The 14,220-nt window shown below is 38.0% G+C and overlaps 1 protein-coding gene across 1 annotated transcript in view; it reads left to right on the forward strand.

Moving 5' to 3' along the window:
* Positions 1-13,532, forward strand: part of MYRFL (myelin regulatory factor-like) — a gene marked incomplete at both ends in the record, with an annotated part of 15,646 nt that extends 2,114 nt beyond the window's left edge. Inside the window, 10 exons of the mRNA XM_010294550.1 lie at positions 1,167-1,362; positions 2,509-2,585; positions 3,804-3,914; positions 4,488-4,578; positions 7,415-7,615; positions 8,025-8,133; positions 8,583-8,692; positions 11,463-11,626; positions 12,220-12,283; positions 13,447-13,532. Of these exons, the coding sequence (XP_010292852.1) occupies positions 1,167-1,362; positions 2,509-2,585; positions 3,804-3,914; positions 4,488-4,578; positions 7,415-7,615; positions 8,025-8,133; positions 8,583-8,692; positions 11,463-11,626; positions 12,220-12,283; positions 13,447-13,532 (1,209 nt within the window). The remainder of the gene's footprint in view (positions 1-1,166; positions 1,363-2,508; positions 2,586-3,803; positions 3,915-4,487; positions 4,579-7,414; positions 7,616-8,024; positions 8,134-8,582; positions 8,693-11,462; positions 11,627-12,219; positions 12,284-13,446) is intronic.
* Positions 13,533-14,220: the final 688 nt, after the last annotated feature.

Genomic DNA, 14,220 nt, shown 5'->3' on the forward strand with positions numbered 1-14,220 from the left:
ATTTCCCACATAAATAAAAAGAATTGCCAGTTGTAGGGAGAAACTGAAGAAGTTTAGTAACGATGGTTTTGAGGAGATGGTAGACCTTCATTATATTTTTAAATACTAATTAACATATGAATTAGTAGTTTTGAAGTAGTTATAAAGTAGTTTTCTCTTTATTCCCTGTCCCAGATAAAGGGATCTTTTGTTCGTAATTTATAAAAAGATAATAAACTCTGTACATTTCTTGTAAAGTCTGTACATTTTGATTTTTCCAATTAATAATGTTCAAACGAATTGGTGAGTTCTGAAAAGTCATCTTCAGTAATTGTGTCAATGAGAGGTTCTCAGTAGCATCAGATGAAATCATCATTATCAAACTTTCAAAAGCAAGAAAAACCAATGCCCATATAAGAGGACCTTGCCACGTAGTCCTGTTATTTCAGAATTATCCGTCACTTAAATCAGAGGACTGGAAGCATTGTGGGGATGATGACTTCACTGGCTCTTTCAGAAAGATCTTTTGACACCTTTCCTTGTTTGCTGTGAATCCTAAGGTAGAATACTCTTTCTCTTTGGGTGAAAAATTGGCCCTTTGAATAAATAGAATAGGGTTTCCTTAGTTGGACAACATTATAAAGGAGAGTTTTATAGTCATCTGGCCAGAGGGTTAGTATCGATAGCTTTTCATTTAGTTTGAGGAAAGCCTTATTCGAATCCCAGCAGCTTCTGCAGAAGCACTTGGTGTGGGAATTCAGGAACAAAATAGGGTCTTGCTGGCTCATTAGCACGTTGTTGTCTGCAGCAGTAGTTCAGCTCTTGTTTATGGCAATGTTGTAATGAATGCTTGAATACACTAAAAGGTTTGCTTGTGCTTTTAGGTGCACAGAGTTCCTTTATACCAGATTCATAAGCAAGGATTATGTAAGCTTCACCACCTCTGGTTTCCAAACATTTCATGTGTCAGACTAGAATTACAGTACATTTTATATGCATTTTCATTTTTACACCTCTAAGATGCTAAGAAGAAAATACTTGTAGAATTAGCGATTGTAAAGATGTATTTCCACTCCCATTTTGTCAGTAAAAATCAGATGAATTTTCAGACCACATAAAAAATAGGAACTTAAGATGTCACTCAAATATGCCTGTACTTAAAGTTGCTATTCTTCTTGTTTTTGTAGACCTGCCGTAGGATATCACATTGTCACGGATAAAGGATTTAATTTTTCAACAACAGATGATGCCTTTGTGTGCCAGAAGAAGAATCATTTCCAAATCACAGTCCATATTGGAATCACTGGACATCCAAAATATGTCAAAACTCAGCTGGAGGGGAAACCAATAGAAAAGTTTTGCTTGAAAGCTTTTGGAATAAAGGCAAGTATTTCTCCTCTTTGGGATTATTACTGCTAATAAGTTAGTATGTTATTATCCATAGAATAAGGTAAATAATTGAAACGAACTTAGTCATTTTTGACCAAGAACTGACAAAATAGAACTGTTTTAAGTTACTAGTGACTTCTGCGTGGAACTCTTGCAAAAAAAGAGATGTTCTAGGGATATTTGTGCTGATATATGCTGAAAGATGTCATGTTTGTCTGTTTGCCATGGTTTCACTGACTTCTCTCTCTTTGGCTGAAATTTTGTTCCCTCTGTGGGCAGTGCAGGGTTGTCATCTGGTATGTAGGTGCCAGTCTACCCATTGGTCAAAGAAATGTGTTGAAAAAAACAATTCACAAAGCAAAGAAGAAGAATCAAATCTAATTTTCCTGAACAGTTCATGTGTAGAAAACCAACAAAATTTCCCCATTTCTTCTTGCCAGGATTTCCATTTTCATTTTAAGAAACAAATTCGTCCCAGCCAATATGGGTCCACAAGGTTGCATATACAGTAGTAGCATGCATATACAGTAGCAGTATGAAATTTTAATCTTTCTGAAAGATTTTAACAGGTTTTTTACTTACTACCAAAATTCTGTGGTTTAAAAAAAAAATGCATGTAGCTGTTTCACAAGGCAGTTACTACCAGTTTTCTTATTGCATTCTAATGCAGAAGAAATTAGTGAATATTACTGTCATCTGTTCTGATCTGAAGCAAAGTGCTGCTTGGTAACATTCCAGAAAGGTACAGAAATTTACATTAAAATAACTTATAGAACTGCCTTGCGTAAGTTCAGTTCTCATGTTAAATATCTACATTTATGCTCTGGGGAAGAGTGAGCCACTAACAGTCTAGATTCAGAAAGCAGTTTTTCTTTTGCAAATTAATGCAATGACTTTTCATTCCCTACCCCCTACCCCGCCTTTCAATTATGTCCACAGAATTATTTGGGGCTTTAGGCCAGCTGTCAGGTGTCAGTTGATCAGGAGTCAATTCCCATGTTACTTTCTATGTAGTTCCATGAGAAATGAAAGAGATTTGTCTGTTTCAGACACAATTTCCCTCTTAATTTCTATTTCAAATTTTATGTGTTTGAAAATTTAATATTCTTGTCATTTTTGAAAATTCTTTTTTCTTTATAGGTAGAAGCTCCAAATCAAACAATTGCTATTGAACAGTCTCAGTCAGATCGAAGCAAAAAAACTTTCCATCCTGTTAAGTAAGAATTTTGAGAAATTTATTCCATTTTATTTCAATACATGATTTATCTGAAATGTGAAGTAGTTGTTTCTTGGAAACTTACAGTAGCTCTAAGCCAGTTTTCTGATCTTTACCTAAATTCCATTCTGGATGCACACATAGAATCACAGTAGTAATATATACCTGGTCTCCCTTCATTAAGGAAAATTTTCAGCAGCTTTGCAAATGTGTTAAGTATGCCTATCCAAAATATTTATATTCAGCTAGCAACACCGTTGTACGGTGTTTAGAGCTCTATCACAGATGCGTTTCCCATCTTGAAAAAAGTCAGTAATGTTCCTGTTCTACATGGGCATGAGATGTATTTGCAGTGCTTTTAAGGGGGAGTGCCTCTGCTAGAAACGTATGTGCAGCTTCTCCCTGGAACTCTCTGCCAGTCCTTTGCATCTTAATTCACTAGCAAAATCAATGTTTGTTCTTCTGGCATAAGTGTCTTCTGTTGGAGCTGTTCTGTTCTCTGTAAATAATTAAATAGGACTTAAACCAGAAAAAGATAAGACAGTGTCAAGTTTGACAGGACAGTGCTGGGATAAAGGCTGCAATATATAATCTGCAAAAATGAACTTTGAGCTTGGGAGAAGGCTCAATTTTCACTAAATTACCTCTCTCATGGCATTTTTCTTCCATTTGCATACTGACAAACAGTTTCATGGGTGACTGTTAGGTGGACTGTGGTTTTCTTCCTGCAAACTCATTATTCCTATTATTTATCACTTACAGGAGCAGTGCCACTATGTATTTGAGAGATAGGTGTATATTTCATACTTCCAGACATATAAAGTAGGTGCAGGTCAAAAAAAGGACAAGCAGTAAAATTTATTTGTTTTAATGTGGAAATTCAGCTCCAGTAATAAGTAATGTTAACCTTGGCATGCAACAAATGCTCATCATATGGAACTCATGTGGTTTTATTATGTTCAAGACTATGTACAAACAGACAAAGAAACACAAGACTCCTATTACTAAGAACAGTTTCCCTGGTGCTTTATCCTGTTTATCTCCTTGACATCATCACTGTGTTTTTAATGCATTTTTATAAACCAGGGTTGCTGCATTTTTACTGGGGTTCCTCTGTTTTTTTTGTTTGTCAGTTTTTCTCAAAACTGTTTTAATGAGTTTTAGCTAGGTAGATCTCCAAATGCTTGTTTCCCTGATCTTGTTTCCTTTTCTATTTTAGAGTTGATCTGCCAGGTGACCAGATAACTAAAGTGACACTGGGGAGGTTGCATTTCAGTGAAACAACAGCAAACAATATGAGAAAAAAGGGGAAACCTAATCCTGACCAGAGGTATTGCTGGAGCTAGTTGGCCTGTGTGTGTGAAACGGAAAAGAGCACGTCTGCTTTTAGAATGGAGCTGATGTTTGTGAAAAATCTGAGCGTTGCCAAGTCTGTGATTTTATTTCAAATTCTGTGATGCTTGGTACCTGCTTAAAGGCCTCTCTTCTAGGGTCACAGAATGATATGAGAATAGGAGAAAATAGCTCATCCTCATGGTTGGAGTTTGTTTCAGAAAATCGTAGCCAGAAGGATGGCTGATGAAATCTGGAAGCCAAAACCACAAATAATAATAATTTTCTTCTGGGGAAGGAAGGGTCTTGATCTTTTAGTCTTCATTACTTAAATTTGTCAAAATTACTGTAATCTTTATTCATTTTCAGTGATTGTGGGGATTGAAATAGCATATTATTTGAGAGTGAAGGAAATAATTTTTCTTTCATATTGTAACATAAATACATTAAAAAAATGTTCTGGCTATCTTTTTATGTATCAGTAATAGCAGTTATATTTAAACCATTTTATTTTTTTCTGTGAGAAGACATTACTTCAATTATTGTCTTGATTAAATCAATTTCAAATTAGGTACTTCATGCTGGTAGTTGGACTGTATGCTGTCTCTCAGGACCGATTCTACCTACTATCTGCAAATGTCTCTGAAAAGATCATTGTGAGGGTAGGTAGAAATTTATATTGCTTTCATGTGAAAAGTATTTACTAGTTTGATATTCCCAGGAGGCTTTGGGGGGAGTGATTCTTGGGCATGAAAATAACCACTGACTCAAAAAGATTGAGGGGAAAAAAGTTACACTTGCATATTTATGAGTATGTTGTTATCTTTTAATTATTGAGATTTTAAAATGTTAAAAGTAGAGCCATAGAAGAATTTAAAAAGAAAGGTTGTTTTGAATTCCATAGCAAAATATGCTGATTTTTCCAGAGTGTTTTTGCCTCTGGGTGAAAAAATTTCCTGCACTTGCCAGGAATATCGTAAATGCTTTCATTGGCTTGATGCATCATTTTCAAAGGAGGATGAGAATGAAAAAAAAGTGCAAAGAAAGAAGGTCAAGCAGCTCTAGGACAATTAAGACCCATAGCTGCCCCTTTCCAGTGTGTTTCCAGAGCATCCCAGCTCTTAATTTGGTGTTTGTAATATAGGTTTCAAAACAGAAAAAGGAAGAATTGGTCTCTCTTCCTCATGACCATTACATCAGCCCCCTCATCCACACAAAGTTTTCCTTTTAGTACTCGGCTTTAGCCTACAGTTAGAGGTAGACTGGGAAGAGGGAAATAACCCAGAGCTCTACTGTAACAGGAGCTGTGGAGGGTTAGGAGAGAGAAAGTGCAGAGCTCCAGCATGAGTGGGGTTGCAAGGGGACTGCCAAGGGGAGGTGGGAACTGCCCAAAGCTTTCAGTCCCTGGCCCCTTTTTTGTGTGACCAACGTTTGAACTGGGCATAGTTTAGGGTTATGGTTATTTCTAGGGTGAAGATTATGTTTAGGGCTTAGAAAGATAGGAGATGCATAGATGTTGTGTGGTGGGACTGCAAAGGAAGGTGAGGGCCTCAGGGAGATTGCAGTCTGGTGAACCTTCACGTGCGCACCAGTCAAGGAGCTGCTTCTTGTTTGCATGAAGTCCTTCTAGACCTTGCCTTATGGTGAGGAATAGGTTTAGCATTTTGTTTTAGAGACAAATAAGACCAAGAATTCTAGTGTATTAAGTGGGGCTGGGAAGAGGTTCCTAAAGAAAGGTGAGGGCTGTTAAAAGCTTTTAGCCCTGGCATAATTTTTTGTAGGCCATTGCTTGCTTGGGTCCTTTTTTGGCAGCACATCACCTGCCTAAGCTTATGGTTACAGCTTGGTATTCGGGTTTGGAGAGAGTGAAAGTACAAATCCTCAGTTTGTGTGGTGTTGCGCAGGGGTTTCCAAAGGAAGATGAGGGCTTTCACATGGTTTCAGTCCTGGCTCCTTTTTTGCCTGGGCCATAACTTTGTGTCCTCTTGTGCTGTAAGGCCTCTTCCTGCAGTTACGGTTAGGCTTTTGGAGGGCAACATGGCCGAGAGCTCCTTTCTGGGTGGACCTGTGAAAGGGCTTTGAAAGTAATGTTTGGAGTTGAGTAGTCTTCTGCCCTGCTGAGTTTTATCATCCTGGCTGTTACTGTGGGTTCTTTTATTTCAGGACATTGAAGCATTGTGTTAGTGTAATTTCTGCGTATTTAGTTCTTTTCTTTTTTTGTCTGTTCATTTCTACAATACCGCTTTCATCTGAATTTCTCTTTCTGCATATAGCAGTGTTACAAATATCATTGTTTTACTAATTTGGGAAAGCTGTTGAATTTTCACATTTGACTCATCCTTGGGATTATTGTTATCTTATAAGATATATATTTTTAGGTAAGATTTAGAAATTTACATTTTTCTACCATTTTTAATGTTAGATTCTTTTGAAATTTTAATGAAGAAAGCTCCTTCAATGTGTGTGAGACAGTTTTTTAATAGGAATACAGGGAATGTGATCTTGCAAACCTGGCCACTATTCCAGACAAAGAAAAAAGAAGGGAGAAAAGCAAAGGGATCAAGAGGCTGTGATCTGAAGTGGTGAAAATATCAACAGGAAAGCTGGAAAGAAAAAAAAAGTCATTTTCCAGATGTCTGACAGGGCTTCAGTGGCGCGGTACAGCAAGCCAGCCACTGGCTACCTTAAAGTGGCAAAGCTGTGCAAATGCACTATGAGAGAAAGCGGCTCATGTTCTGGCCCTTTGTACACTCAAATGTAACATAACAAAACTAACAGCTGAGTAGTGGTTATCAGGCATATCAGATCATGCTCTAATTGTGACAAACAGTGGTAAGTGCAGAGCACCGTGCCTTGTACGTGGCAAAGCCTTGTGAAAGCCTGGCTTCTTAAATGAGTGCGGACTTTTTATCCTGATCATACTTTTCTTCAGAGTTAGATTTTAAAGCCTGAATTCAAACTTAAAAAAAACCCCACAAAACAAACACAATTGATTATTGAAATCAAATGCCTTTTCTAACTATACACACTCCATTGTTTTATTGGCGTTCTTTGAAGGACCCCGTTTCCTTGACATGAAAAGTCTAATACGAGTTAATTGAAAACATTACAGAGGATTTTATGAACCACATGTGTTGAATCTCTGCCTTGTTTCGTCTTTTCTGATTTCCAGTCTTAACTGAAATTTGCTGGTAAATAAAGAATGGTTATGTGGCATAATGTCAAATTTAAAATTTGGAAATTTTTGGCCATTGGTAATCTAGCTTAAGGTGATAATAAAGTAGAATTCAAGGGAAAAAGCAATGAGGCCAGTGTTGTGTGAGCAGAAACACTTAGAAGTGTCTCCACTCTAGTTTTTTTTGTTGGTGTTTTAGAAGAGCTCTTGCATACAATTTAAATATTAAAGATTTGGCATTTCATTTTCCCTGAATTTCTAATGGAATAAACAATAGTCCACCTATGCTATATTATATCTTTAAACATAATTTTTTCTTCCAGGCATCTAACCCAGGGCAGTTTGAGAATGACAATGATGTACTATGGCAGCGAGGACATGTTCCAGAGACGATAGTCTGTTATGGTCGAGTAGGAATTAACACAGATGCACCAGACGAAGCACTGGTTGTCTGCGGAAATGCAAAAGTTATGGGCAGAGTCATGCATCCATCTGACAGCCGAGCAAAACAGAATATCCAGGAGGTGAGGGCTGTGGAGTATTTAGGGCATTTATGTTTGCACCACAGCACATGTGTGGATCATTGTTCTGACACGTGAAGCAGCTTCTTTATCCTGAGTCTGCTGAAATTCTGGCCTAGAGAAATAGGATGTACCACTGTGCCCTGTAGAGCCATCGCTTACGGACTTTGGAAGAGGCTGACCATAGAAACTGGGGATATCTGTGTAAATGGGAGTTGTCAGGCTGAAGGGTAACTGAATATACAAATACAAATAGCATTCTGCTAATGGGGAATAGGAAGACTGTCTATATTTTTCAATGTAAAGATTTGTCCAAGTTGCCATGTCAGGCTTGTTGCGATCTCAGTGAAGTCCTAGATGCCGTAACGTTCTTAGTGTTTCAACATGTGAATCTTGGTATTTGTCCAACTAGGTCGATACGACTGAGCAGTTGAGAAGAATAACACAAATGAGGCTGGTGGAGTATGACTACAAGCCTGAATTTGCATCTGTTATGGGAATAAAAAATACCCACGAAACAGGTATTCAGTCAGCTCTGTTCCCATTTTTCACTTACTTCCACTGTTGCTTACTGTGCCATAGTGCACACCCTACCATTTCATCCTAAATTTCTTAGGATACAACAGTTGCATACTTTGCTGTATTGTGATATAAAAATGCCAAAATTAAGTATTTCTGTTAATTTTCCAACTTCTATTTCAATTTTTAAAGGTAGGTTATTTTTTCCAGAGGTTTAATGAGAATGAACAGTTTTGTTCTTACTGCAGAGAAATGGGAATTCTAAAGATTTGTTTTGTGTGGAATGGAAAAAAAAAAAAAGTGAAATAATGGATTTTCCTAGCATAGAGAAATGCTAGATCATGTTTGGCCCTACCTGCAGCTTTTAGGGATGGGCAATTCAAAGCATACAGTCATGGTCAACGACTGCTACTGTGTTTCCTGACTTTAGTTTCTCTTATCTTGTGGACAGGAATAATAGCCCAGGAAGTGAAGGAACTTTTACCCCAAGCTGTTAGAGAAGTTGGAGATGTTTCTTGTAATGATGGAGAAAAAATAGAAAACTTCCTTATGGTTGACAAGGTATGGTCTTGAGAGAGAAAGTAGGTGGATAGTGATTTCATAGCATTGGTCCAACAAGTGTGGCGCAAACATTCTTTTGGGGTTTTTTTGTTTTCTTTTTGTTTAAATGTTTAAGTTATTTAAGTGTTCTAGAAGTGAATTAAGCAATGATGGCATTCTATTTGTTAAATAGAAACTTCCTTACTCCAGTCCTGGTGTAATCACTTCATACCAAATACAAATGCTAACTGTGTGCTCTCTGGGAAGGTTTTTATGGCTGAAATCCTTATCATAGCTTCAAAATCATATACTCTAAAATGTTTATGGTACACACAGTAATTACCATGCTCATGGTTGGAAACAATGCCACAGCCTATTGTCCTGTGCTCTCTTCCCTTCCTTTTGGTCAGGGTTTCAGCCTGTGGCTGATTTCTAGATGCTGACGGAAGAGCAGTGGTGTTAGATAGTGACATTAGGTTCATTTTGCCCTTTAGTTCTTTCCATTACATTGTGCGACAGCTGCAGCATCATTTGCATTTTTGAGCCCCCACAAAACTGCTTTGGGGTAGTCATTTTTTTTCTGACAAAACTTTTAGGTTGGACAGTTGAGCTTTTGATTTATAACTCTCTTTGCTGAAATATCACACAAAATACCATTTGTAACAGTGCCTCACAGCACTGCTGTTTGGGCCCATTGTGTTCCCATTCTCCTCTGTAGCTTGGGTCTCTGGACAATGCTTGCCAGGATGTCTTCCAGGTGTGTGACCTGGCAAATGGAGAAAGCCTGCTGCACCCTGCAGGGCGTGATTCTGCCATGGATGTGGCCCAAGCATGAATGAGTTGTTACAGCAATGGCTTGTTTGCTGCTTAGCATTTTCTTGATTACTGGGCTAGGTCTGTGATCACTTCACACACACTTTGACATTGTTTTAATGCAGCTAGGTAAATCTGTGCTTTCTCCTCTTTCTCCTGATACCTGTGGCAGAGATGTGAATGCCAATTCTTGACCTTTGGGGTGACAGGGGCAGGAGAGATCTGTGTCTAACAGTTTAAGATGTATATTGAATTCAGAGATTTGGAACATCTGATGTCCAGGTGGAACATCTGCTTTAAATGTTTGGAGCTCCCAACTCCAGAATAGCTCAGCACCTTGAGTAGTAAATAGACATTGCTTCATATCTTTGTGTTCAGTTAGGCAGGTGATGAGGTCTTGGACTTTGTTATCTCACATTCCAAGTTTAGTTCCAGATAAGCAGGTTATCGGCTGGTTTGGTTCTGTCCCTTTGTCAGTTACCTGTTTGGAGCTGTCAAACTCTGTAAAATTAATTGATTGCATTACACATTTGAACCAGGCTCTGCTACTTTCTAGAGGAATGACTCAACTGTGTGGAAATTTGCTATTTTGGGACAAGAATCTTTCTTCTCTTCACAATTGCTCTGTGCTCAGTACTTTGTCATCAGTGAGGCAGTAAAACTCTAATCAGTCCTTTTTTCCCAAAGAAAGTATTCCTTCATTTTGCCAGATGAGCCATTTTCTCAGCTAGTTAGACTAGACTCATGCATGATTTGAAGAGAATGGAAAGGACAGCCACTACATAGCATTGATAGGAGGGCAAGTGACCATAGAAATGATTTCGCATTTCTAGGAGGTAATTTTGAAGTAATTTTTTAGTTAAACAGGCCTTTGGTCTTCTGGCAGTAGAGAAAGTTGTGACTTACCACTGATACCTGTGCTCTGGTTCTGCTTATACAAAATACTGTCTGTTTTTGTGGAATGCAGTCACCTTTAAAAGAAAGGTGTGCATGGCATTTACAATGCGAAAGGCAAAACTCTGCTTTTGCCTTACTTCTGCATGACTTGACTAGACTGGAACATTTAGCAACATTAACTGCAGTAATAGCTTCATGCAAGGTTTAATGGCCTCAGTCTGGTTGTACATTAGTATGAGAAAGCTGTTCTTTCAAACACAGCAAAGAAAGTATACTGTTAACCATGTTCCTGCAGTGGATCAGTAATCATTTTTGGCTCAGAAATGGATAAAATTACCTGGATGGTTGTACTGAGGGCTTCTCCAGGAGCAGATTGATAATGATAAGAGAGGGTAGAAGAATAGAAGGCTTTTCCTGGGTAAAATATTCAGAAGGAGTAAATGGAGGGTGTCTGAACTGTGTGAGGTGCAGAGCTGGTCATGGTATTAGAACTTACAGGACTCCTGTAAGAGGCTGGAGAAGTTGAAGGGGAGAACAAAATACTATTCCATTGCAGCTTGTCCTCTAGTTTCGATCTTTCCCTGTCTCACTGATTCCCATGTGATTAATGTTATGTGTACAACATGGATAGAAACTCTGGCTTGTCTGAGCCAGGTTAGTCAATCCTGTAGGTAGATGGCTGGATGTACATTTTGCTAAGGGATTCTGAAATCTATGTTCAGCTGGAGCACTACAAATCACATACTAGACACCTGTTGTGACAGTATTAAGGTTTAAAATTCAACACAGTATGAAGGTAAAATATAGTTGAAATTTTTGGTCTGCAAAGCCCGTTAGCTTCTTCAAAATTTTCTGCAAGTCCTCATTTTCAGCTTATTGCAAGTTGAACATAAGCAATTTTTACAATCTGGCAAAAGGGTTTTATTGTCATAAGTGCGTCCCATTTACAGTGAGATAACTTGTGTTTGCATTTTGAATATTCAGGGTATCCGTACATAGATGAATTCTGTACTCATTACTGCTTGCTACATCTGATTGATGAATATACTGTATCTACTTTTGTCATTGTTTTGCTTCTCAGGATCAGATCTTTATGGAGAATGTTGGTGCTGTAAAGCAGCTTTGTAAACTAACCAACAACCTTGAAGTCAGAATAGAAGAACTGGAACAGTGGAATAGGAAACTGGCCAGGCTGAAACGGATGAGCAGTTTAAAGTCAACAGCCAGTGAAGGGAGCAAAGCCAGGTACCTCTGTCTAGAATGTTCTCTGATAGTTGTCACAGAAATTGGTGAAGTGGCCTCTGTGGTAGAAGTGAAAACCAATTTGCTTGACAATGGAGTTAACTCATTTCAAGCATTTAAGTTGTGCAAAAAATGCAAATTTGTCATATTTTTTAACTCACTGACAAAATTAATATTTGAAATGGCTTGTTAAATTGCAGTCATTTTTGTAATTGCTTCAGTTGCATAAAGCAAGGATAGATTATGTCCAGTTACAGCCCTGGAGCTTGGAAATTGCTGCCAAGAGAAATCTGCAGAGCTGCTTCTGCAAGAAAGAATCTTCATTAGTGCTTCAGTGGAAGTGATGAGCATTTCCTATTTCTAAACCATTTTCCCAAGTTTTCTCTGAAATCAAATGTAACATTTAATAGCATTCACCTAAATGAGTTAACTGGAGACCTTTGTTCTTGAAAATGAATCTGATGACACTTCTGCCTTTCTCTTTTTAAATGTGAAAATTGCAAAAGCAAGTGACATTAGCACCCTATTGAAAATGCCTCTTTTTCCTCTATTAGTTGCTGAAGCATTTGAATGTTAAAAGATTTTGTCTCTTACAGTGGGTGTAGTCGAGCTACTAGTCTTTTGCCATCAAAAAAATCAGTCCTGCTAAAATCCAGCAAGGTGAGTGAAATTAAATACATGAAATATGCCTATGAGACAGTTTTTGTAAGTAAGTGCTGAAATACTGTTGAAAGCTATCATGTTTCTAAATACAGAATCAAATACCCTATCCAGAATTATTTAGTGCCATGCTATAATCTTAAAAACTAACTGCACTGAGATAGAAAATACATGAGACATTTCGACTTCTTGCCTATGCGTTGTGTGTGTGAGAGTAGATCCATGCTGTGTGACGTTGTGAAGGAGGAGACCTCAATAGGAGAGAATTGTTGAACCTGTAGGTGTGCTTACATGGTGCAGTGCAGCCTTACACAGAAATGCTCATTTCGATTTGGAAGTTTGCACAGTGATAATTCTTCTTCAGCTTTCTTCCTTGGATGAGTCTTTCAGTGTGGTTTGCAGTTAGCATCTCCTGTTTTGCACTGGATAATGCTGTCTTTCAGGTACTTAAGACCCGGAGAGGATGTTGTTGCTATTGCGGAATCAATTCCTCTTCCCCACATCCTGGTATAGAAAGAGGAGACCGCTTTTCACAGGGGTTGAATGAGTTAGTTAAATTAGTTAGACCTTTTTCAAGACGGTCTTCCTAGGCTGCTAAGTCCTATTCTTTAAGATGAACCAACACTCATTTGCCTACCTTGCTTTTGCCAGTGCAAGAGCAAGAGAAAATAAATGTTCTTTATTCCATAATAACAATAAAATGCTCCATCATCTAAGATCATCCTACTTGTCTGGAAAGTGCCTTTCTTCTGTATTTATGCCAGCCCCGGTTTAACGTGATCTGACCATATACTGAAAGCTGCTCATCTTTTAGTTCTGGCCACTGCTTACTGAGTTCTTAATTTGATTTTGAAATACTTCAAGAGTATGAAAAATAGCAGGAAGAAAAGAGAAGGAGCTGTTATTTTTACCCAGCCTTTCATCCTGTGAAATGTTTATGTCCCCAGAGTACCAACAATGTGCAGTGCAATCACCGTTCTAGGGAGCCTTTCATTACTTAAGTTTTTCTCTTTAGATGTTGACCCCTATATAAGGATGACTTGTATGGTTCCTCAGAAAGGAACAAGGTTAACTTAAAATCAGACTAGTGTAGTATCTCTTAATCTGCAAGTAATAGCTTAGTTATGTGCGACTTAAATTAACCAAACATTTTCGTTTTCTAGGTCTGTTTGTCAAAGAGGAAAGAGTCTTGCTCCATGAAGATTTTCTGGGTGACTATAATAGCTTTGATTGCTATTATGGCACTATGGTAACAATTAATTATCAACAAGTTGACTTGTTTCTCCCTTCCCCTTTCTACTTATCGGAAAGAAGATGTTTTCTTCTTCTCACCCTTCCTACTCAAAGAACACAATGTACTAAAATTAACAATGAATATGTCTAGTAATATTGTAAAGTTGAAATTGTTTTAGAAAAGTGAGATACTCATGCGGTGCATTCACAGCTAATCTCTGTCCATGTCACAATGTATGGTGCACCTTGAGTGTATCTTGGTGGCTTATGCTACAGGTGCAAAGCTGGACTTGTGAGACTCTGCATGTTTTATGCAATCATTCTGTGCCTAAGTACAATTTATGATGTACAGAGTGATTCTGTTGTGTGAAATGGAGCTGGACTTGTTCCCAATGTTTGTCCTCTGACAAACAGGCAGTCTGAAAGTTTAACTTGTGACACTGGACTTGTGGAAAGGAAAGTAGGCTCTGGACTTATGGGATTGAACTGGAAAGAGAAAATGACAAAAACCTGTGGCTTACAATCTCTCTGTGAACTAAGTACTTTGAACTGGTGTTGTGATTGTATTTACAATGGAAAACTGATCATATTTTGTGTTGAGTTTAGCTGCATACAAGTATCTGACCTAAACCCCATTAAATTCAGTTGAGATTTTTCCCACTGAAGGGGAAGTGATCAGATAGTTAACTCTGACATTACTACAT

The sequence above is a fragment of the Phaethon lepturus genome, unplaced genomic scaffold (genome assembly GCF_000687285.1).
Source record: "Phaethon lepturus isolate BGI_N335 unplaced genomic scaffold, ASM68728v1 scaffold32979, whole genome shotgun sequence".
NCBI lineage: Eukaryota > Metazoa > Chordata > Aves > Phaethontiformes > Phaethontidae > Phaethon > Phaethon lepturus.